Source organism: Vicia villosa, linkage group LG6 (assembly GCF_029867415.1).
Source record: "Vicia villosa cultivar HV-30 ecotype Madison, WI linkage group LG6, Vvil1.0, whole genome shotgun sequence".
Taxonomy (NCBI): domain Eukaryota; kingdom Viridiplantae; phylum Streptophyta; class Magnoliopsida; order Fabales; family Fabaceae; genus Vicia; species Vicia villosa.
The window spans coordinates 152,325,866-152,352,131 of NC_081185.1; the positions used below are offsets into that span (position 1 = coordinate 152,325,866).

Below are 26,266 nucleotides of genomic sequence, written 5' to 3' on the forward strand. Positions count from 1 at the left end.
GTCCTAGTTGTATATTTTCTTGAACCAAGTCTTTCCATAACCTCATAGTGTCGACATGGTTTGCCAAGAAGAGTTATTGATTGAAAAAGTGTGTGACTTGTATGAACAAATCTCAAGTCTTGAAACACTCAAACCTTGCAAAAATGTCGACATGCTTTTCACTGAACTTGTCCTCACATGCATGCCACCTAGTCCTATAGATGTCACAAAACTCCCAAAAACAATTCAAGAAAAAAGGTCACACCTCATAAGGCTATGTGGTGAAGCTGAAGGGTATTTGGAGAGACACTACTCAGCTATTTTAGGTTCATACCAAAACCCTCTTGATCATCTTCATATTTTTCCTTATTACTCTAACTACATCAAACTTGGTCACCTTGAGTTTTCTATCCTTAGCCAACACTGTTCTCATGTCCCTTCCAAAATTGCTTTTATTGGTTCTGGACCTCTTCCCCTTACCTCAATTGTATTGGCATCAAATCATTTACCTTCAACCACTTTTCATAACTACGACATCGACCCTCTGGCTAATTCTAGCGCAGAGCATCTGGTGTCATCTGATCCTGACTTGTCAAACCGTATGGTTTTTCACACCAATGACATATTGGACGTGACTGATGATTTGAAAGAGTTTGAAATTGTTTACCTAGCTGCCCTTGTTGGTATGAACAAGGAGGAGAAGAATCGAATTATTGATCATCTGGAGAAGCACATGGCTCCTGGAGCACTTCTTATGCTAAGGAGTGCTCATGGAGCGCGTGCTTTTCTCTATCCAGTAGTTGAACCTTCTGACCTTCGAGGCTTTGAGGTCCTCTCGATCTTCCACCCTATGGATGAAGTTATCAACTCGGTTGTCATATCGCGTAAGTATCATGTGCCTAAACACTCACTTGATCAAGGCCTTGGTTCCATGATCCTACCAAACAAGTGCTCTGAGATTCAAGTTTTCAATCCTCTTAGGAGCCTCAACCATGGAAATATGATTGAGGAATTGACCATTGAGGATCAACTCATGTGAATCTCTATCCCTTTCTGATTTGCTTTATATATCTACTACTTATTTACTTACTTAGCATATCTCTAGCACATGCTAGCAAGATTGAATGAAGATTGTGTCATGTCATTACAATTTAGTTATACTATATATTTTCTATTCATGTGATCTCCAAGTGCTTTGTATTTCATGGAGCACAACATATGTGATTTTCATATTGTATTTAAATTTTCAATAAATATAAAGAGATTATTGTGTTTTAAATCAAGTACTTTGTCCCCCCTTTGTTTTTAACTTGAATAACTAATTTCAGTTTCAATCAATCAAAAAACTGATCTTCCTCCATTGGTGTCTAATCAATTTGCCTTTCAAATAATGTGCAGAAACAGCCGCGACAAAACAATATCAAAAGTCGTCGATATCAATATTGTTATTCAATTTTATATGATAAAAAAATGTGACCACAGAGACTGCAATCATTATTGCAAGATTTATACCGATCAAAATTGCAAAAGTTTTTATGCGATTGTTATGCTACCGTTATTTAACAATTTTGGCTATCAAATCAGAAACGTCTTTGTTTGCTTTGAAAGGATGCCTACTTATCTTCCTTTTTCAAGATACGTAATTGATCCATCAATGATAATAAAATTTATGTGGATGGCATATTTAGATACCTTCGACCTTATAATAGAACCAATTGAGGAAGCATTAAGGATATCTTTAAATTGTTTTCAACTGTCAGTTCATGAAATTGCTAGGTTTATATCTTCCACAATTAAGATGCCAATAATATTGCTATATTGAGGAAGTTAACGTTGATGGAGAAACTTAAAAATAAAAAAAAATCCAATTTTTTATAAGGTGGAGAGACATTATTTTTGTTGGGTTATAATCATAAATCATGTACAGTATATAATATGTATTTTGTTAGTTTATAGAAGTCAGTGATTAAAGATATTTCTGACATTTGGTTCCTTTCATCTATTTGTTCTGTTAGTAAATAAATTATTATAGCTACTGCCCATACTCCAAAAGAGGAATATATCTTGATATTTTCTCAATATAGAATATATTTTAAGAAATGGGAGTTCTATTATTACAGTTTAGTGTATATATATATATATATATATATATATATATATATATATATATATATATATATATATATATATATATATATATATATATATATATATATATATATATATATATATATATATGGCATATCATATGAGAATGACTTTTTTATATGAGATGTGAGAATGAATCTGAACCATTGAATTTTAAAATAAACGGTGGAGATTATGTGTGAATTTTTTTTCTCTCCTCCATTATTAAAATAAATGATGTAGGATAGAGAAAAAAAGATTCACACATAATCTCCACCGTTTATTTTAAAATTCAATGGTTCAGATTCATTATCACATTCTCATATAAAAAAATCATTCTCATATGATATTATATATATATATATATATATATATATATATATATATATATATATATATATATATATATATATATATATATATATATATATATATATATATATATATATATATATATATATATATATATATATATATAAAAAATTAATTAATTAATTATTCACTTGATTAGAAGTTTGTCCAGCACTAATGTGAGAATTTATAAGCTTTCGTTGGTTGATATCATATAAAATGTTTATGTTTTGATATTCAAATATCATATCTTTTAAAAATTGTTATTTTTTGAAAAAACAACACATTATAAAGAGCACTTAAAAGTGTCAGTTTGGCTTAGGTCTAGATTCCATACAAATGAGGTTTTTGTTCACTATAGTTTTTTTTTGGCTAGGTAATGCGTCATCCCATTGTTCTCTATACTAGTGTAAGCAATGACCCATCTCATTTTTCTCTATACTAGTGTAAGCAATGATTCAATATCCAAAAAATTTAGGGTTTAATTAGTACTATTCATCAGATTTCTCATATGAGTCATGTCTCTCTTTGCTTCGTTCCATTATCCATGTATTTTCTATACGAGAGAAGATTCAGTGACTTCACTGTTGTTGTGACTTTGTGACTTTAGTGTATTTAAGAGATGAATGCATAATTAAACTAATGTTATTTATTGAGAGAGAAAGATTAATTTAAAGTGAGATAGAAGGAAAGTTACCAATAACTAAAATCATCAAATCCTAATCCTAGCTTCCTCTGTTTTCCCCATTCTTTACAATCTTCCTCTGGTGTCCCCTTCCTTACATTCTCTATAGTTCGTTTTATAGAGTTCGTTTTATCGTCCCTTCTCCTCTTTTTGTTTAAGCTGAACCCTTTATCCTTGGCTAGATTGTTTTAGATACTCTTTTGGCAATCCTTCTCGTCCCTGGTGTTGCTAGATATGTCCATATTCATTTTATTCAGATTAAGAAAATCCACTAAAATCTTGTAATCCGTCTTTATCTCAACTTCCACAACCTTCATCTCCTCCGCAAGCTTAGCAGCGTTGAGAATAGTTTGACATTCAATGGTGGTTGGGTTGTCGTAACCCCTCTGATTCCATGTTGCCGAAGCTAGGGTTTGGTCACTCTCATTTGTTATCCATGCACTCATATTCCATTCAGCTTTGATGGTCATATTCACATCAATATTAATTAATGATCAGGATTTTAGTGTTTTTCTAAGTGAGGTCTTTAACCAACTTATTATTACTTTGAATGTTTATTTTGTTCTTATTTTTCTCTAAACAAATTAGAGGCCTTGTTCTAATTTTTATAAGAGAGTTTCTCATTGCACTCATAAAGGGTGAAAAATATTCCTGAAAATCTTAAAATACCTTTCGGATATACATATCTAAAGGCACTCCAAAAAAAACTTAGAATATGGATTAATTCAGATATGCACATCCGAACTCACCCCAACGAAAATTTGGGATATAGGTTAATTCGAATATGCATATCCGAACTCACCCCAACGAAAATTTAGGATATGGATCAATTCAAATATGCATATCCGAATTAACCAAAATCACAAATTTCTCTTGATTTTGTTTTAAAAAGATATTTATTTATAATATAGTTATAATATAATAAAGTGAGTTATTATTAATAAAGAATAACTAAATAAAAATTGTTATAAATAAGAAATATAGAGATTAAATAAAATTTTAATTTTGTAATAATTTATTTGTTATAAATTATAAAAGTTATTATTTTTAAATGACTACAACACTATGCATTATAATTAATGAGATTATCATGTTAAAAAATTCTCTTATTAACATTATAATTTTTAATTTATATTAATTTTTTTATTAATTTTATATAAAAATAATGTGTTAATTTAAATATTTATTATGTTAATATTATTATTATAATGATATATATTTAATTATATATTTTGATTAATACAATTAATTATACTATTAATTGTATTGATTCACCTTGATTTTTTTAACAAATATTAAGTTACTTCGGATATGTATATTCGAAAAATTCCAACACCAAAAATTGGATTATTTGGGATATACATCTCCAAAGTCATCTCTTTCTCAAAAAAGGAGTGACTTCGAATATGTATATGCAAAGTCATATTTTTTCTTAAAAAATGTATATTTGAATATGGATAACTGAAATATAGGGGTATTTTGGGGTTTTCATCATAAATCTGTGAGGAAGTATATGAGTGCAATGAGAATTTTCCTTTTTATAATAGTTAATAAAACAAAGTATAACATATATATATATATATATACTAAAATTTCTCTTTGAAAATTACATAAATTTTTTATTTATAGTTGATTTAGTCAAAATTTATGTCAGCTCAGTCGATAGTTATACAAAAACATAAGATGCAGGAGTTTGAGTTCAAATATGCGATATTCCACTTATTTATCTCTAGAGGTGAAATTTTCAACTACTAGACAACTTGATAAAAAAATTATACTTAAATAATCACTACATTAGACTCTTAATGTTATGGATTGAACTATGTACATTCAACTCCTTTTAATCGTTAACTCAATTAATATATATATATACATATATATATATATATATATATATATATATATATATATATATATATATATATATATATATATATATATATATATATATATTAGCTTCCATTTTTGGATGATTTTAATAATTATTAAAGTATGGTTAATCTAAATATATCGAGGAATTTAGTTTTTTTTTTTTAAAATTAGTTTAGAATTTCAAACTTAAAATCTTGGTAATAGAAAAATAAAGGTAGGAGATCAAACCCTAATGCTAAGACAACCATATTTACAAGCGATACCATGCAGCGGAAATACATCAACAACACCTCATCTTAGATGTCTTCATGTAAGAACTTTCCCAAGTTCCAATCCTTGCAATAGCAAATGAGATCAACCTTCACCAGTCAGATGTCTCTTATTCCAAATCAGGAGAGAGTTCCAAACAAAAGTATTCACAACATTTTGTTCAGCACCCAAAACATCTACTCTTCAACCGGTAGTTGCATACCTGCTGAAATAATGTTCTAACATACCATAGAACATCACACCATCATTGACAGTCTTCAAGGTCTTCAAACAATATGCGGATGTACATGAACATCATTGATCAATTAATTCTCATCAACCTTCTTGATAAATGTCTTTATGATTCGACTTGAGGAAGATCTCAAGTATCTTTGACACTTTCAATAAATGTGTTGGAACATTTGGCATATACTCTGTTGAGGGCAATAACCCTAGTATCCTTCCCATACTTTTAGGGTTATATTAGATACCATGCAGCGGAAAACAACAAGCTCCTCAACAATATTCAGACACAATGCTTATACCGCTATCCAAGTATAAGCATGGCAACATAGGATTAAAAATAAATCAACCCTACATACAATAGCTTTCCACCAAGCTACAGGCCTGAAGGCAACAAATAGGAACAACTTCTGCTCTAGATAACCAATGATCATTGCCAAGAGATCATCCGTACAATAGTATGAATTTTCCAAGTTCATACCTCTTTTCACTAAATACTTTCTTCCTTACCCATGACCTGAAAGTACCTTCCCAGGATCTCACCCAGAATAGAGCAGGATGCCTGCTCTGATACCAATTGAAATTCTGGTGCAGCAGACCCAGATGTCCTAAAGAATGTTGAGACATCAGGTCTGTCATGAAAAACACAGGCAAGATATAAACAGTTTTGCACAATACTGAAAAGTAAAGAACATAATCAATTGTTGACCCAGTTTGGTGACAAACACACCTACTATGGGGGATACCAAGCCAGGAAGAAGATTCCACTATCAGTAGTACTATTTTATGCAAACAACCTCCGGTTTACAAATAAACAACCTTTGGTTTACCTAGTCACTACCCAATGAAACCTTTATCTTAGAAACCTATCCAAGACAAGAGAACCTCCACTCACCCCCTAGTGATACCTAACTGCTACAACTCAGTAACAGCTATTTAAACAACAACCGAAGGACACACTTTACAAGACAATACTTAGTCAAGACTCTTGACTAAGAACACTAACTTAGAGTTGCTTAAAAGCTTCCTCCAAGAACAATGCACCTTTTGCCTACGGGCTTCAAGGTGAACAATATGTCTCTTGCTTCATAGCTTTGAGACAGGCATGGTGACCTTCCCACAACCCGGGAGGTTCACCCTTCCAAACCCTAGGATTCTACATCTTCAATCCTTATCGACCTAGGTTACAAAATGTTATATTTATAGCATAAACATAACCTATACCCAACTGGACTTGGGCTTCTAATTACAACAAACATGTTGTAACAAGTCTCCAAAAGGTTCTCCTACAAAATAGGTCTTTAATCAAATCTTCCTAATAAATCTCCAAAATTAGAAAGTCTTCATTCAAACATATTTTGATTTGATTCTTCCAAATCTTTCATGCACCACCTATGATTGCATAATATTGGTTAGTATTATTCCGCATTGCTGTTTATTACTAAGTCAGATTCAATCAACAATTCTGATTCAGGCGCGATGTCGAATGACTTGCATAGGACATCTTTTTCGACATGTTGTCCAGATGTTGAAACAAATCAACTCAATATGTTTCTTTGTCAAATAGAACTTCCACTTGTTTTCTCTTACAAGTTATATATCCTATTTAACTAATTGCTACTATATTAGTTTTACCAAACACAATGTCAAATTATAAAGAAATAACAAAAATAATATTTAAAAAATAATAATTTAAATTAATGTATCACAGGAATCCTCTTCTATGAGATATCAAAAGTGTTCTACAGGAACAGAAAGAATTTGAATTGAAAGATCTGGGAAAAACCAGATTCTGCCTTGGTTTACAGATTGAGTATACCAAAAATGGTATATTAGTACATCAATCAAATTATACAGAAAAAATATTGAAAAAGTTCAACATGAACAAGACAAATCCTTTGAGTAGTCCAATGATGGGTGGAACACTTAATATTGAAAATGATCCTTTTAGGCCTAAGGAAAGTAATGAAGAGGATCTTAGCTCATAAGTGTTACCTTAGTGCCATTGGGGCACTCATGTACCTTGCTAACTATACTAGACCCGATATAACTTTTGCAGTGAATTTACTAGCAAAATTCAGTTCATGCCCTACGAAAAGACATTGGAAAAGAACAAAGCATATATTTTGATATCTTCGAGGAACATTTGATCTTGGTTTATTTTATTCTAACAATGCAAAACCAGTTTTGCTTGGTTATGCAGATGCGTGATATTTGTCAGATCCACATAATGCTAAATCACAAACTGGATATATATTTACATATGGTAACACTGAAATATCATGGAGATCACAAAAGCAAACACTTGTAACAACTTCTTCAAATCATGTTAAAGTAATTTCCCTACATGAAGCAAGCAAATAGTGTATATGGTTACAATCGGTAACTCGACATATCCAAGGAGCATCTGGTTTACCAATTGATAATAATCCAACAATTTTGTATGAAGACAATGCTGCATGTGTTACCTATATGAAAGAAGGTTACATAAAAAGTGACAGAACCAAGCATATCCCTCTGAAGTTTCTCTCATTCACACAAAAACTTGAAAGAAAGATATTCAGTTTATTCGTTCAAGTGATAATGTGGCAAATCTCTTTACAAAGGCACTTCCTACATCAGTTTTCAAGAAGCATGTACAAAATATTTGAATGCGTCACCTTCGAGATCTTTAAAGAAGAGCTATATGTGTTTTGTTAAGGGGAGCATAATGTTGTACTCTTTTTTCCTTATTAAGGTTTTTATCCCAATAGATCTTTCCTAGTAAGGTTTTTAACGAGACAACTTATGTTCTCATAGGATTCTTTTCAACAAGACTTCCACGGAGCACCATGACAAATATTTCAAAAGGGGAAGTGTTATAATAATAAGCAATTAGAGTAGAAACTCTTTATATTAATACTCGGTAAATTAATAAACTCTCCAAAATAATAAATTTGTTCGATCCCGACTTGGGTCAATGTAAAAAATTGAAGAACTTGATAAAATAATAAGATAATAATTTTTCGGAAGATCCCTTTATAATTTTCGGTCCCAAGAAAATTATAAATTAATAATTCATAGAAAATGAAAAAAAAGTATATCACACTCTATTGAAATATGATTCAATAGTTGTTTGTTTTCCTTTAAGAATACATTTGTTCCTCTTGTTTACAATTAATGTAATTCAAAAGTCATTGTTGATTTCCAATGCATATGAACACAATAGTTACTAATTTACGTTGAATCCCAAGATTCGTTACAACGTAATTCTAAGAGGCATAAACTAATTTGCTTTTTTGCTTGGTATGTATAATATAATAACTTAAAAACTCTTTAAATTAATAATTATTAACTTATCGATAAATTAATAACTCTCTAAATTAATTAATTTCTCCGGTCCTGACATTAATAATTTAAAGATTCCACTGGATTATTATTATTATTATTATTATTATTATTATTATTATTTTAAAATATATTGTAAATTGTGAATATCTTTTATCTATAAAATTGACAACTTAACATAGTAATTTAAACTATTACATCTACAAATGCTATAAATAAAACACTATGAGTTCATATAAGAATGTGATAATTATCCAAATAAAATAAATTACTCTCACACTCTCTTCTACATCTATCTTTTATATAGTTTGATGATAATATTCGAATTTTCTAACAAAACAACTAAAGAAATATACTTGAGATTACAAAAACTTATCCCAAAACCGGAGAAAATTAAAAACAACAAAAAATGCACCATGAAAATCCAAAAAAAATATGGAGTATTTGTTGTGGCCACGAAGCAGATAAGGCAAACTTGAAAATTTCTCCGCTGGCATTTCCCTCCCCACCATTACCGTAACCATCCGAGCTAAGAAATTCAAAAACATTGCATCAATTTAGAAATAATAAAATAAAATAAAATATAGAATCAGTTTTGCCGAGTAAAGCCACCATGGCCATGGCCGCCACCACCACTAACACCACCATGGCCTTCCAAACACGACACACCAACTTCCTCATCTCTTCTAACCTCAACCGCCTCATCAAGCCTTCTCGATCCTTCCATCGCCAACCGAAGCGCTTCGTTTTGACGCCGCGACTTGCTGTCAAAGCTTGCGCGATTAACGTTGAAGAGAAGAGCATTGCTGGAAAATCAGAAGCGTGGGGGAACGTTTCTGCTGTGTTGTTTGATATGGACGGTGTGCTTTGCAACAGTGAAGAACCTTCTAGAAGAGCTGCTGTTGATGTGTTTGCGGAGATCGGCGTTCAAGTCACCGTCGACGATTTTGTGCCGTTCACCGGAACCGGTACGGTTCAAATTTAACTACCACAGTCTTTTCGAAGTTAGCAGAAATTAATTTATTAATCAATTAATAATTGGATAATTAAAGCTTATTCAGGTCAGGTTTGAGTATACAGAGTACCGAACAATTAAATTAAATTAAGTTATAAGCGCTTATTTATGTTTCCATTTCTTTAAGTGTAGTACACTATTTGAAATAGCATATGCAAACGGCTTAACAACTGTTTTCAGCTTATTTTTTGTAGATGATTTATGAAAACAGCTTAAAACTTACACGAATATAATTTGACTTTATTTATATTTAATTTATAGAAATAGATTACACATAAGCTCTTATGCTATATAGCACCGACTCTTTTGAAAAAGACTTGTCCGTGTCGGCGTTGGACATCTGTCCCGACACTTGTGATTACGTTTAATTTATTTACTTTTTCAAATTATTACTGATGTCAATGTGTTAGTGTCAGAGTCGTCGTGTTTGGGGTGTCCGTGCTTCATAGCTCTTATGCTATAAGAACTTAATTAGGCTATTTATTGTTTTACTGAGTTGCTTATTTGATTATTAAGCTTATAGTATTTCGTTGCTTCATTTTAAACATGAAAAGGAGAAGCAAATTTTTTGGGAGGTGTTGCCTCTCTTAAAGGAGTTAAAGGGTTCACTACTGACGCACTAAAGAAGAGGTTCTTTGAAATATATCTGGACAAGGTAAAAGGTGTATATAGTTCACTTGTTGCCACTTTTTATTTCTTTTAATTTATATAGTTCACTTGTTGCCACTTTTTATTTCTTTTAAGGTAAGGAGTATTGGTTAAACCCTAATGTGTTGTAGCTTATTTCAGTATGCAAAACCGGATTCCGGAATAGGATTTCCAGGTGCCCTTGACCTAGTTACTCAGGTATGTAAGATTTATCATAATTTGATTACCTAGCTGATTCATGGAGTGACTAATATAGGACGTGTTGGCATTTCACAGTGTAAAAGCAAAGGGCTTAAAGTGGCTGTTGCATCTAGTGCCGATAGAGTGAAGGTTGATGCAAATCTAGCTGCAGCTGGTTTGCCATTGTCATTGTAAGTCAATATTCTGAGTGATTTGTTGAATGTGCATGGAGATATGTTGACCTATAACTATGATTGATAATATTTAGTATATTCTATTGCTATTTTCTTTTTGAAATTTTATTGCAAACTCTTCAATTAATTATAACCGCACTGACACATTAAAACAAAATAGTCCAAGATTTATATACTAAGTTGTTATATGTTTAATTTAAATGAAATGCAAACACAATATATATTCTATTGCATTTTATGACTTGCTTCATAAGATTGACTTCAATTATAACTTGCTGTCTATCAAGGCTGTTATAATTTTGAAGTTGTATTTGTTTTATCAGGTTCGATGCAATTGTTTCTGCAGATGCTTTTGAGAATTTGAAACCGGCTCCTGATATTTTCTTAGCTGCGTCAAGGATATTGAATGTTGCCCCCAGTGAGGTATATGATACTAGACTGAACATGTGATTAGAGGCCTATGTTGTAAGTTTTGGTTGATTGATTTTGTAGAGTAGCTGTGTTTTACTGCTGTTGGTTATTAGGCTAACAACAATATGTAGAATACTAGGCTGGTACTCCACTTTCTGATGATTATTATTTTGAATGTTTGCTAGTGCTACTATGCAGTAAATAGAATTGAATTTCTTTCATGTTAATCTTAAACCATTTCTGCATCTCCAACCGGTACTATATATGATGATGCATATAGATTATGAAGTAACTCATTGGGTAGACTGAGTTTAATTCACCCAGTCCCATATGTAATGACTTTGCATCCATGAATTTTAATCCAGAGCTTTCACTAATATTATAGCAAGTTTGAATTACTTAAGTAAAAGAATGGTCGCATTTCCATTTAAGTGTCGGAAAGTAATTTTAGATGTTTTCTCAGTGTATTGTTATAGAAGACGCGCTAGCGGGAGTGCAAGCTGCCAAAGCTGCACAAATGAGGTATGCACTGAACTCTGTTCCTGGCATTGAAGAAAATGATTTATAATGGCTGCTTGAACTTACCAAAGCTGACTAATTTCTGGAATCCAAAATCACCTACTGTTTATGGACTTCTGAGAATAGAAATAAAAAATACTTATGCTGTCAATCTTATTGTTTGCAGATGCATAGCTGTAACGACCACATTGTCAGATGAAGCTTTGGAGTCTGCTGGCCCAAATTTTATCCGAGATGACATAGGAAGTATTTCACTAGATGAGATCCTCAATGGTGACTCTATTGGATATAGTATGTAGTCTTGGGAGTTTGTTGTAAATCTATCATTTTGATTCAAATTTTCTTTATTGTCTTTGATGTAAAAGTAAAATGGTAAAACTATATTGTTGTATTAATCAAAAAACTCTGAGCAATGGGTACTCCAGGTATTACGAGTCTTTCTCCCTTATTGCAAAATGTGTGCTTTTTACTTGTTATATTACTTCACATTATATTTTTGTTTCTTTTATCAATGTATATTTCCTCCAGACTCAAATATAAGCAAACATAAAAGTCATGTTTGATGATCTCATATATAAGTAGATTCCAACTAACTTTACCATATTTAATGTTATCATTTCAAAAATATCTTTAAATTAATTTTTACAAAACAATAGTAAATTAAATAAAGAGAAATAGTAGTTTGGGTCCTACAATTATTATGTTTCACTACATAAAGAAAATTAAATGATATTAACTTATATTATTAATCAGTGTGCATTTGATTATTTTTGTTTATATTTGAGTCCAGAGGGAGTACCCTGTATTCAGATGAGTTACTTACGTGTCAATTGTTGTTTGGTAAAGAGTACAAATAATATATTGTATGAGGTCTTATATAGAAATGCCATTGCAGATAAGAGGATGCAGGGCACCGAAACACCAAATGATTTTGCTCAGTCTTCGTCTGATGTGCTTGCGGGAAAAATAGATGATGGAAATGGAAGAACTACCAGTGGTACTGATGAGGAAATTCTTTCAACTGGAGGGTAAGACAGCTTTTCATCGTCTACCTTTTTCTTTTCATGTATCTTCCGAAATCTCACATTTTCTTGAAACATGAGTTTTTAAGGTAAGCAATCTTAGAACCATCTGCATTGCTTTTTTAACCAGCTATTGTGATGCATACATAACATAACTACTAGTAGAGAATCCAAGCTTATACAACAATTTGTCATACCAAAACTTTTTAAAGGGTTTATATTTATTTTGGTCCTCTGCTTTTAAATTGTCATACCAAAGCCTATTTACTATTTAAAAGGAAAATGTCAGTAATAATATGCCTGCATTTGTGCATAATTATAAAAAGTATAAAGTTCACTATTTGTGAAAGAGGAAATAAGCTGTCATCGAATATAGTTTAATGCAGTGCTCTCGTACCCTTCTGTATTGGAGAAATTGCACACACCTCCCCTCAGTTTTTGTCTAAATGGAAGACACACTTGTGTATAATGGAGGGGAGTTCAATATCTTTTACAAAATAGTGGGAATGTGTTAATAAAGTGATTCATGAACTACCTATTTAAGAATTCCCATAAAAGCTATTTTGATGTTAGTTATTTTACAAGTTGATGCCATTCTCCTATTTGATAAATATTTGCTTTCCCGTTTATGTAATTTTCACTACCTATTGAGGAATTCCTATAAAAGCTATTTTGATGTTAGTTATGTTACAACAAGTTGATGCCATTCTCCTATTTGATGAATAGTTGCTTTCCCATTCATGTAATTTTATACCACGAGAATATTTATCATTTTGATATGTTGTCCATAAGTTTTTGTTGAATTACTATTGTGAGGGTGCAGAAATAATTTCTGGGCAGGTTGCAGGGTTCGCGGCGAGATATACTGAGAGTTGGAAGTCTTGGGATTGCTATCTCTTGCCTTGTCTTCACTTTAAATAACTGGAAGGTACAATAATATTGCAAGGATATGATGTAAAATACATTTTCTACACTATATTGAACCTTAAATTTTTACTATGCTACAGGCAATGCAATATTCTTCCCCCCAAGCTATTTGGAATCTGTTATTTGGTGTTACCCAGCCACCCATGGAGTATAAAGCAGGTAATGAACCAATGATGAGCTGGAAAAACAGTCTTCTCTGCTATTAGACTTCCAACATTTATCTACTTTCCTATCTTATGGCTGCTGTCTGTTGATGGTGCTATGTATAACTATGAATTTTAAAGGACTACTCAATCCAAAACTTGAGAATGTTGGGTAAACTTTGTGGTCATGACAAAAAAAGTCAGCCGAGAGCTTACTCAACTGGGTAGCATAAATGGAATTTTTTATATAGTGTAATTAGTACATAAATTAAGACTCTAGTCAATAATGCTGGTATTAACTCTATGGGTATTTTCATCAGTATTTTTGGGGTCATACTAAAAGATAAATTAAGAGCCATATAGTATTCGCTTTTTGTTCTCAGGCAACTCAAGATCTGATAGGATCCCGCAATTTGTGAACTACATAGCTGATCTGGAGAACAGGTGCTTAGTACTTTGATACATTTCTTTCTCTATAGCCATTTTTTGATGGTTTGAAGTCTAGCCCTGTACTCTAATTTTACAAGATAACTGTATTTTATCGATATTATCCTTTGAGATAGCATATAGAGGATATTTTCTGTTTGTGGATGTGAAATCATAAGTGTTTCCTCCTCTTTGAAAAGAGAAACAATTATAGCTTGTTAGCACGATGTTGTAATTGTTATTAATATGCTATGATTAAATCCTTTTCACTGTCAAGGGAAAATGCTCAGGTTGTTCCAGAATTTCCGTCTAAACTTGATTGGCTGAATACAGCTCCACTTCAGTTTCGCAGGGTACTTTTATTCTTGTATTCAATCTGAATTTAAACTGACAAAAATATACGTGCTCATTAGATTTTTCATTCATTCTCTTGGCAGGATCTGAAAGGAAAAGTTGTTCTGCTTGATTTCTGGACTTACTGTTGTATAAACTGTATGCATGTGTTGCCAGACCTAGATGCTTTGGAGAAAAAATACAAAGATATGCCGGTAATTTCATGTATGAATATTTTGATTATCAAATGTAGATTGATGTATGTATTGTACGACACTGTTTTTTAAAATTTTGTCATACCTATTAGATGGTACTTTAATGCATGAACTTCAAATTTTTGTATATTTTTCTTTTTTATTTAATACCTTTTTATATGAAAAGTAATTTAGTTGCCTATTTACCATTTAACTTAAAGAATAGGTTTATATCATATCCCCAACCAAAAAGGATTAAAAAATATATATTTTGATGTTAGTTTTGTCTCCCAGTTTGTTGTTGTGGGTGTTCATTCTGCAAAGTTCGATAATGAGAAAGATTCTGAAGCCATCCGCAATGCAGTTCTACGCTATGACGTCACTCACCCGGTAAGCCTGGAGCTGCAACTCAACTAATATTCCAAGATTTATTTTCTTTTTCAGGAAAGTTGACATTTTTGTAAATATTTTCAATTTTGATTCTCTTCGGTTATTCAAGAGCCCGTACTCTTTTTATCAGCTGGTTTATGACAAGGCAATAATTTATGGTGTATTTAGACCAGGAGGACAGTAATATATACTTATTGCATCAGGAAGCTAGGCTAAGAAGACAGTTATATGTGTTTTAAATTTTAGCTTCTTTATGTTTGGGTGTCGGTTATTTTTAGAAGTAGGCAGTTTTATGAATTATGATTATATGTTTTGAGAGAGAACTCTCTGTTAGGGGGCATAGGTCTGTTACTTGTTTGTTGAACTACTCTAAATCTGGTTTAATCTATATCTGCCATCATTGAAATTGTCTTATTTACTTGCACAACCTCTCAAGGTCTAATAGTTGTAACATTTTGTTCATCTGATTGTATTCTTTGCTTTGAGTTTAAATTTGTTAACGGCTTATGGCTCATGAACACTTATTTAATAAGCTCTTCTCGCTCCATCCAATCTCTTTTAGAAAGATGCTCCATCCGATCTCTTGTGCATCCTTTGCAGGTTGTCAATGACGGAGATATGTACTTTTGGCGGAAGTTGGGCATAAATTCATGGCCAACATTTGCTATCATTGGCCCCAACGGTAAACTCCTTGCCCAACTTGCTGGAGAAGGTCACAAGAAGGTACTGAGGACAACCTCTTGTCTCATCGGCAGGTTTCTTATTTAAATTTTTTATGAGATTGTATGTATTAAATGTCATGCATATTATAGCATTTACATTGCCTTTATCATTTTCCATAATTTCAAAACCAACTTGGACCTAACTCAATGTCACAAAATTGGTTTGTAAGATGAGAGATACCATCCATTTATAAAATATTTCCGGGCATATCACGTTGAATCAAAAACCCTGCATGCTCAAAACTTTATATTTAGAGCATAAGTGCATAACCCGAATGATCCTACAATGGCTGCCCAACGGATCTTGGATAGGTTCTTGCCTGACACCTTTTCTTATTCACAAAGATATATTAAAGGAATAAACTATATTTGTGTACATGTGGTTATTGAATTTTTTATTTTTGCTGAATTATCAATCCCATGCAGCTGAACAAAGCTACCCAAAAAAATTGGATAGGGGAATAACTTTTATTTGACTTTTTTTCTAATTAATTATATGAATAATTTATAAAAATATAAATTGTTATTACTTTAAAAAAAGAAAAAAAATATTATTACTTTAAAATACAGTGGAATAGAGTTATGAAGACTCTTCCACGGTAGATGGTGGAGGAAAACCGGAACAAAGACAAAATTGTTATTTTTTAAATTAAAAAAAATATATTAAAATTATAAAAATAGTATGGGGCATCAAGCACCTTCTATTTGATGGTTGATGCTAGACACCAGTTAATGGTCTATTGCTTTTGCAATTCAAGAAGCAACAAATAAGGTCACACTGTATAACATAAGAAAGCCTTTCATTTATAAAAACTTATATTTTAACATATGTTCAAAATCGGCAATTTTAGAGGTCTAAAAATTCAGGCCAAAATTGTTTTAATTGATTTATTTTTAACTGGTTTATTAGCTGTGCTGCAAATCATCCCAAAAATCATGCAACAAAAACAAGTAGAAGGTTATAACATTTTATCACTTGAAAATCCAATAACTTCCAAATTTGATGATGCACTAGCCCAGAAATACGCTGGCACAAAAATACACGACAGACTGAATAAGTTCATTCTATAAGTTCATTATTGTTTTCTTCATTGAAGAGTTATGAAAAAACCCGAGTAATAGAGTTATGAAGAGTAAAGAAATAAATAAATTATTATTATTTTAAGGATATGTTTGAATTGGTGATATGAGATAGGATGAAATAGAAATTTGGAATGATGGAGTGGTAAACAATGAGATTCCATTGTTTGAATTTGTATATAATGGATGGAGCAGAATGGAACATGATGGAGTCTATTCCATCCAATTCTTTAATTTTCTTTCCATCCGATTTGAGGTGTTTGAAATAGAATGAATTAATTTTTTCTTTCCGATCCTCATATTATAAAAAATATACAAACAATGGAATGAAATCCATATTCCAATCCGCTCCACTCCATTCCATCTTGTTCCATTCTGCTCCGTTCCATTCTATTCCATCAATTCAAACATAGCAAAAAAAAATATAGTGAGAAAAGTAAAGAAAGAAGAAAAAATTATTATTATTAAATAAAGAAGAGTAAATAAAGAAGATAATGAGAGGTGAGAAATGCAGGAGGAAGTGAGAAGACGATGAGAAATGAGAAATGCATGAGGAAGTGAGAAGATGGTAAGAAGTGAGAAACACGTGGGGAAGTCAGAAACATGTGAGGAGTTTTTCTGAGTTAGGCCAAACTACAGAAAAACTCCAATGTTAATTTTTTTAAGGACAAATATGGTTTTTCTCGGTCAAAACAGATAGCGGGTTGTAACCCGCTCCGGGCCGGGAAGCGCTCCGCTTCTGCGACCTGCTAGAAGCCAAAAAGCGGCCGCAATCTCAAATTGAGATGCGAACTGCTACGCCATAGTGGCCAGCCTCCACGCCGCGCTACTCTCCCAGGATTGCGCCGGCGCCGCTATTGGCTGCTATCGATAGCTCTGGTTTTTGCCAATGTAAAAATTAGTTCTTCTCCTTAAAATGTATAATGACAATTGAAGTAAAAAAGTAGTTTACAATTTTTGTTGCTTTATCATTTCTATCTAATATTGATTATAAAATTTGATTTTTGAATGACACCCAAGTATCTCTATTAATGCAAGTAGCCATTTTGTTATATTGATTAATTAGTGTACTGATTAAAATAAGACTACTACTCTTCCTGTTTTAATTAGGATCTTGATGATTTTGTGGCGGCGGCACTTCAATTTTATGGAAAACAGAACATGTTGGACAATACACCTATTACATTAAATTTAGAGAAAGACAATGATCCTCGTCTATTGATATCACCATTGAAGTTTCCCGGAAAGCTAGCTATTGATGTCCTCAACAACAGGCTTTTTATTTCTGACAGCAATCACAACCGCATAGTGAGTTTACTCTCTCTCCATGAGCACTTAGTACATAACTGTACAGGTATTACCTAGTATGATAATGAAGTAATTAGACTGAAGTTTCTAAGTTAACATCTCATTTTAAAGATCTGGAACAATATTTTAATATCACTTATTAATGTACGGATACTTGCAAGGGATGAAAAATTGAATATTATTTCTAATTATTAACATAGTACAGACACCAATTACAAATTTACAGACTGATGTACATAAATCCTATTCTAGAAAAAGAGCAAATGAAATGTGTCCTAAACCCAGAATTAGGAAATATAGCTATACGAATAAAAATAGAAACAAGAAAACTGTACAGATTGAGGAAAGAAAATCTAGAATATGAGAAGGGCTCAGTTTACCATTAAGATCCCAGAACCATTATGAGAGATAAAAGAGTTAAAAACACCTTGTCTAAGATAGGAACCTTTAATCCCATGAAAGTCTTTTATCTTAGGCGGTGCTGCTAGTTTTTTTTTTTTTTTAAGATATGTTTCTCATCATCATCATCGTCTCAGTCATATTCATTACAGAACTATGAACAATTGATATAATATTCCAAGAATCGATAAATTAAACCCAAATTTCCCACATTGATGACAATTAAAACTTGAATAAACAAAACCAATGTCGTAACTTTATAGCTCTAAATCCCAAGTTGTCATGTATTTTAGTTTTAATTTCAAATCACCATATTTCATTTTGACAATACATACATAATTTATTTTCCTTTTGTTTGTAAAAGTAAGTTGCATTTGTTTACTCTGGCCATGTTTGGTATTCAGGTGGTCACCAACCTTGATGGGAATTTTATTGTACAAATTGGGAGCAGTGGGGAGGAAGGTTTGCAGGATGGTTCCTTTGATGAAGCCACCTTTAATCGTCCTCAGGTACATCAATAAGAAGCCTTTGAGCTTCTAGAGTATTTTATTCTTGCTTAATTGTGGCATTCATCATATGAGGATTGAAGTCACTTTGACACACTCCATACTTTTTTCGTGGTTCTTGATTCTCCAGGGTCTTGCTTATAATGCAAAGAAAAATATCCTTTATGTTGCAGACACCGAAAACCATGCTTTGAGGTACATGACATCTTCATTCAGTAGTCTGATTCTCACTGTTGTCATGGTCTATGAGACATCATCTGGGCTTAATAGATATATTATTGGTAGGTTTAATTAATCAGGGAAAATGTTCCAAGTTCCACATCAACTAAAGCCATGACCTAAGTATTATAGGGCTTGGTTCTTCACATCTTAGTTTTGTGGGAACGAGATCTTTTACGTTAACTATATTCCATGTCTTGTGAGGCTTTAGGTTTTAGTCGGTCAGTTCCAACTTCATTATGGGTTTGGAAGACCTATAGTGGAGGAGGAAGGGTGATTTTTTGGGATTTTGTTAGTTGTGGAAAGGAGCATTGCTATGGGGTCTTACACATTTCTTCTTTTATAATACATTTTCTTTCTTCGGTAATACACCATTTTCCTAGTTCCTTATTTTTCTGATCTCTGACATGTTTGCTTCAAAATTACTGATTGGCATGTGATTTCATCCGTAGAAAGTGAAAAAAAATTCCTGCTTGATTTAATAAAAGCAGAACTTTAGGGTAGTAGTCAGTCATTAACTGTGTGACAAACTGTCTGCACATGAGCATGGATCAGTCATTAATTCGTTTATTTTTGTTCTAAAGGGAAATTGATTTTGCTAATGAAAAAGTGCGTACTCTTGCTGGAAATGGGACCAAGGGTTCTGACTATGTTGGAGGAGGAAAAGGAGACACACAGGTAATTAAATTAATTTATAAGCTTTGAGGATGAGTGGCATTCATATAATATATAGCTAAATCCAAGATGGACCATAAATAACTTGTTTTTAATCATGGTCTTTTCATTATATATGATATTGCTCTTTAATGGACACAAAGTTAGACTCCTCAATTTTCCCCCTTTTCCAGCTCCTTAATTCACCATGGGATGTCTCTTTTCATCCATTTGAAGAAAAGATTTATATTGCCATGGCTGGCCAACATCAGATATGGGAGCACAATATATTGAGTGGAGTTACGAGAGCATTTAGTGGTGATGGTTATGAAAGGAATTTAAATGGATCAAGGTATCACTTCAAATGACAATACACCCAATTGATGTCAAACTTTATTTACATTTTAAATTTTCTTCTGCGGACAGTAATCATTGTGTATATCTTCAATGCTATATCATTATTGACACTGATAGATTTGAAATTGAACTCAAAGTATTCAAACCGATGAATGCTAGGAATATATATATGTTTGATGCGTTCTTGAACCCATTCTTTATGATTCTTCATTCTTTAAAAAGTCAATTCATTTTTAAAAAAGTAATGAATTAAAAAATGAATTAATCATATAGTGTATTCAAGAGTGTGTCAAAAAGTGTATGTTGCTAGTATTCTTTTTTTCACATTCCATCTTATCTTGTATTTCTTTCTGCTTTTCTCATGCTTCTATGGTTATCTCTTCTCTTGGCTATTGATACTTGTTCAACATTTTATCACTGTGATGTGATTATATGATCTTTATCATGATCATTCATTATAATGTAAAGGTATTTGGAGTAAATCTGAGAGATTGTGTCATGGTTATCTATGCTGACAATGTCATAATTTATTTGCTATTGAATTTCATTAGAGTGTTTTCTTATATGTTGGTGATTTTGGCTTTGCATAATTCTTTTCATGTAGCACTTTCAGTAACTTGAGAATTTGAAACCGTCATTCTAAGAAATTGCTGTTGCTGATCTTAAGTATGGCAGTTAATGATTTGAAATAAATAGTTATATTTTTCTTTAAATTTCTAAGACATACAAATGTGTATATTTGTGTTTTGGTTGAACTATGGTTTTGAAATATTATGTCCAGTTTATTTTATTCCATTTGCTTTATTTGTTGACTTTTCAACTATAATATCGGAAAATCTTCTGATTATTTGTTTATTTATCATTTTTATAATTGAGATAGTTCTACAAGCACATCTTTTGCACAACCATCTGGTATTTCACTGTCTCAAGGTAACAACCTGGTGATAATTCTCTTCAACCTTTATTTAAATCAACATCCATTCATACTTATAAATGATTCACATGATTTTGCATGCACAAGGTCTAATGGAGATATACGTAGCTGATAGTGAGAGTAGTTCAATTCGAGGTGTTGATCTGAAAACTGGAGGATCTCGTTTACTAGCTGGTGGCGACCCTATCTTCTCGGACAATTTGTTTAAGGTAGTTTTAAAACAATTTGGGAAGTCTTTGTATGCAATTTTTTTGTTTCATCCTGAAGTACTAATTTTCCTCTATAATTAAATTTCTTTATCATCGTCAACAAGTAAACCATTTGGTACAAGGTAGGGTTGACTGCATATCTCAATTAGCACCATTAAGTCTTGTTATGCATTAGGTCCAAAATAAATCCCTCATGAAGGTTTAAGTTTTTTTGGTCTCCATTTGCTTTTCACTATTTATTATTTTGGATTGGCATACCTCTAGCTATTGGCCATCCTCTATTCGGTCGACCGTCCTTACTGGTGCTTTATAGGTCTTATCCATACATGCTACAACCACTTAAGAGGGGATTCAATCATCTTTTTCATAATGGTGGTTACCACAGTTTTCTCGCTAATAACCTTTTTTTTTTTTCTCGTGTAACTACTCACCAATTGTTAACAATTTGTCATATATTTATAACCTTTCTGGTTAAAGTTCCTTTTTCCTGATAACCTTCCTCTATGTTCTCAAACTTCTGCAGTTTGGTGATCAAGATGGAATAGGCTCTGAAGTACTTCTTCAACATCCACTGGGGGTTGTGAGTGGAAAGGATGGCGTAATCTATCTCACGGATAGCTACAATCACAAGGTAGACAATTCAGACCAAGTTACTTTTGAAATCAATATAGTCTCTGTATATATCAGATACTGTAGTTACCCTTTTCTATGAAATCTTGCAAAGGTATCTTATTCTTTTCCCATTTGCCTGGTTAGGACTTGTACTGATATTGTTTTGCGGAGTTAGATTTTTTCTTAAACTTGTCTAATAAATGTTTGGGGGCATGCATGACTACTAACAGTAACTTAGTTTCCTAATCTTTTTCTCATTTTTGATAATATATTTCAGATCAAGAAGTTAGATCCAGCTAGTAAAAGAGTTAGCACCGTTGCAGGAACAGGGAAAGCTGGTTTCAGAGATGGAATTGCCGTAACAGCTCAGGTTAGTAGTCTATTTTGTGCCCTAATTTACCAAAATCCTCTCCAGGTGTAGACATAGGAATTTTAAGTTTATATACTATTTTGAAATGTTGAATCATCTATTTAAAACACTCTGTTGTTGATTCCTTTTCACTTTCACATGCAAGTGTGGAGCTATCATTTTGAAGCTAGAACAATTTTAATGGGATAATTTTGGCGACTCAAGTTATAATCTATATGTTTGCATTGGAACGGCTGATGAAGCACTTTTAATTGCAATTCTCTTAAAAACGGAAATAAACTTTTATAATTGTTTTGTATAAAGGCTTACCTCTCGTTATTCTTCTTCAAGTTGTTTGATGAACATAGGATTGTGAAAGAGAAGCACTGCAGATGTATTCACGTAGTATAATTATAGCTATGCTATCTTCAAATAGAGGATTTGTGGGATTCATTATGTTGAATCAAATAGAATGTTGTAGAAAGCTTTCACACATTTGCATACTTCTGTTTTCTAACACATTTGCAGAGATGTTTCATATGCTCTTAATTGAAATGCTTGTGCAAATTAAGATCAACAGAGCCAAGGAAAAAAAGTCTTGCTTACCTCATAGTCACGGATATATGTTAACATATTTATCAATGTTTTTGCAGCTCTCTGAACCATCAGGAATTGTTGAAGGGGCCAATGGTAATGCTCTTTCTGCTGCAATCTTTCATATATTTTTTCGTAAATGTTTGCATACCTTAATCTTAATGAATCTAAGAGAAGATCACATGCATACTATACTCGTGCCCGCACACACATTTATTGACCGTGTGTGTATTGATACATATATATACACTTACATATGCCAGCATGTATATTATACAGTCAAATAGACAAAGGCAGGCGTGTGTGTGTGTGTGTAAGAAGCATATCAAATGAAAGCACCATATTATGATGACTTTTCTTTTACAGTTCATATTGTTTTGATCCTATTGTTAGACTATAGGAAAAAATCTTAGATTAGAATATAAGAAAATATCTTATAATATCTTTGATATTGGGTTAGAGTGTCTTAGTTTATATCTTATACATAGAAGTTAAGGATGTTTATTCAATTCCTTGATCCAATTGTTTGGTAAAAAATGAAACAAGTTTGAAATAAGCTCTCACTCTAAGAATTATTATTTATTCTTTTTACAGGGAGACTATTCATAGCCGATACAAACAACAGCCTAATCCGATATCTAGATTTGAACTCTAATGAACTTGAACTTTGTACCTTGGAGCTTAAAGGAGTTCAACCTCCAAAACCGAAATCAAGATCTTTTAAACGTCTCAGGAGACGGCCAACTGCTGACACGGTGCCAATTACCATTGATGCCATTTCATCAGAGGAAGGGAACTTGTCTATTGAAATATCATTGCCAAATGAGTATCATTTCTCAAAGGTTCACATCGTTGTTTTCTCTTTCAAACACACGACTCCCTCCTCCGGTCACTATTATAAGCAAAAAATGACCTTAAATCTTGGTCACTATTATAAGCAAAATTCATTAACTTTTAGACTAATTAATGCTTGTATTATTATTATACCCTTAATTTAATCCAAAAACATTTAATGTTGGTAGTTGATTCATCAAATATAACTAAGGCTATTATAGTAAATTTTCTTTTGATTGTACATGAAATCAAGAAACTTAATTACACTTAACTAACTTTCTTAATCAGTGTGAAAGTAGTTATTTTGTTTATAATTGTGACCGGAGGGAGTATAATTCAATTCTTAACATACATACATGACTATAATTCATTGATTACCGCCCTTAAAATTCCATTACAGGAAGCTCGCAGTAGATTCAGTGTTGATATTGAACCTGAAGATGCTGTGAATATCAATCCTCTGGATGGACTCCTTAGTCCGGAAGGATCTGCAGTGCTTCACTTTAAGAGATCTTCTAACTCTGCTTCAATGGGAAGAATTAGTTGCAAGGTATGACTCATTTTGGAACCCAAGACTTAGTTGAATTTTTATAAAAAATAGTCTGTTTCTTCAAAGGAAACAAGCAAGAAAGTGTTGATCAATGTCCGAAATATCGATAGCTGCTTTAACCTATGTTGATCCTGATATAGAAAGTGGCCTCATTCAGTGAAAAAAATAAAGAATGTTTTCATTCTTTGCAGATTTACTATTGCAAGGAAGATGAGGTTTGTTTATACAAATCCTTGCTGTTCGAGGTACCCTTCCGAGAGGGAGATTTTGACACTGCCAAGACAGATGTCACTCTTGCCCATTTTGTGAAGCCAAAAGGTTTGACTAGCAGCTTACTGCAGCCTATTGCTCCGTAGCATGTTAAACCAGGTTCGTTTTAGCACTCTTGGCAAATCTTTTGATTTCAATATATTTTAACATTCAAATGCTTCGTGATCTTTTTCTCTTATAATCCATAATAATAATTAACACAAGGTTTTTTTGGTCTTTTACCTGATAATGAAGTATTTGTTCCTATGAAACATGTTGTATTAAATAGCCTTGATGTTGTTTTAATGCATTCGTTGATGCAAAGATGTTAGGTCCTTACGCAGCTAGCCAAGGAATTCTGATGGAAGAACCTTGTTAGGTGGCTCAAGGATGATATTAAGATAAGAAAGTCGAATGCATTTTCTAAATTAAGCCAGGCTAATAAATGTCTAGTATGGGTGCAGTTGCAAACCACGCTGGAAATTGTGGAGAAATCTCACAATGACACATTATTGCTGGATTTGATGGAGAATGGTCAGCTGAATCAGATTTTCAGATAAAATCTATCATAATAGTACATACTATACATGTAAAATATACTATTTATATTTAGACAAATATTTAGAATAAAATGGTTTGTTTGTAAAAAAAAGAATGAAATATATTGTAATAAAATATTGTTTTATATACTGATTAATACTATTATTTTTGTATCATAGAATTTATTGTTGAACCAAAAGTTACATTACAAGAATTTGTACAATTTCCTAGATGACTTAGGTTTGGGGCCAACAACCTATTACCTAGGATCAAAAGTTGCTGAAAAAAGTCCACCATTACAATTATTTTGAAAAAGTTTCCCAATTCATCTTTCATATACTCAAATTTGTTAGATTAGGAAGTACGGTTTCGATAAACTACGTGTTCTAGGGAGTGGATTAAAAAAAATCTCATTTTTAATTATGGTAATTTTCTTTTTCACCCTTGTGTGAATCACACATTTGAACATTTCAAAATGCTTGGATAAATTTTTAGGGATGCATCTCCGAGTGTTTTCTGAATTATTTTTGTCAAAATTTGATTTGGAGATGTATCCGTATATATTTATGGGGTGTAGTCTGAGATGCATTTTCGAAAGCTCTTATTTTGAATATACATCTCTGAAAACTTACCTGCATGCATTGTGGAGAGAAACATTGTTTAAATTTATTTTTTTTTTTATTTTGATGTCATTTTAATCTGACTAACACTACCGTAATCCATAATTTGATTCAATCATCAGCATCTCAAAATAGGATAATGCATTAATAATTAAAAAAATATCTCAAAATATTATAAACATAGTTCTCAAAATACTATGTTTATAATATTAGTAAAACATTCGAAAATACAAAAAAAAAAAAAGGCATAATCTACTGCTTGTGCATAATCTTAACCCCGACAGCTCCTTTGCTA

The 26,266-nt window shown here is 32.2% G+C and overlaps 2 protein-coding genes across 3 annotated transcripts; both read left to right on the top strand.

Annotated features, from left to right (window-relative positions):
• Positions 1-1,258, top strand: LOC131612805 (nicotianamine synthase-like). Its single transcript, XM_058884552.1, has one exon. It carries the CDS (start codon positions 56-58, stop codon positions 1,016-1,018), a length of 963 nt encoding a protein of 320 aa, XP_058740535.1. The 5' UTR covers positions 1-55; the 3' UTR covers positions 1,019-1,258.
• A 7,945-nt stretch (positions 1,259-9,203) lies between these two features.
• LOC131610535 (protein SUPPRESSOR OF QUENCHING 1, chloroplastic-like) lies at positions 9,204-25,508 on the top strand. Of its 2 annotated transcripts, none has more exons than XM_058882501.1 (29): positions 9,204-9,801; positions 10,403-10,503; positions 10,638-10,694; positions 10,773-10,867; positions 11,194-11,293; positions 11,745-11,803; positions 11,967-12,091; positions 12,696-12,828; positions 13,663-13,750; positions 13,830-13,908; positions 14,276-14,336; positions 14,596-14,671; positions 14,756-14,866; positions 15,140-15,235; positions 15,836-15,958; positions 18,148-18,345; positions 19,149-19,253; positions 19,381-19,445; positions 20,054-20,147; positions 20,318-20,475; positions 21,361-21,410; positions 21,502-21,623; positions 22,147-22,254; positions 22,513-22,605; positions 23,238-23,274; positions 23,773-24,020; positions 24,413-24,562; positions 24,754-24,931; positions 25,137-25,508. In XM_058882501.1, exons 1-28 carry the CDS (start codon positions 9,447-9,449, stop codon positions 24,916-24,918), a joined length of 3,252 nt encoding a protein of 1,083 aa, XP_058738484.1. In that variant the 5' UTR covers positions 9,204-9,446; the 3' UTR covers positions 24,919-24,931; positions 25,137-25,508. The 2 variants fall into 2 exon arrangements, with proteins under 2 accessions (XP_058738484.1, XP_058738485.1); XM_058882502.1 differs by having other exon boundaries at positions 25,144-25,508.
• Positions 25,509-26,266: the final 758 nt, after the last annotated feature.

What these genes read in the sequence shown, in the direction of transcription:
- LOC131612805 (XM_058884552.1), top strand. Translation starts at nt 56, where the DNA reads ATGGTTTGCCAAGAAGAGTTATTGATTGAAAAAGTGTGTGACTTGTAT.
- LOC131610535 (XM_058882501.1), top strand. Translation starts at nt 9,447, where the DNA reads ATGGCCATGGCCGCCACCACCACTAACACCACCATGGCCTTCCAAACA. An exon ending in GAAATTCTTTCAACTGGAGG is followed by an intron (nt 12,829 to 13,662) that starts GTAAGACAGCTT and finishes ATTTCTGGGCAG; the next exon opens with GTTGCAGGGTTCGCGGCGAG. An exon ending in ATGAGTATCATTTCTCAAAG is followed by an intron (nt 24,021 to 24,412) that starts GTTCACATCGTT and finishes ATTCCATTACAG; the next exon opens with GAAGCTCGCAGTAGATTCAG.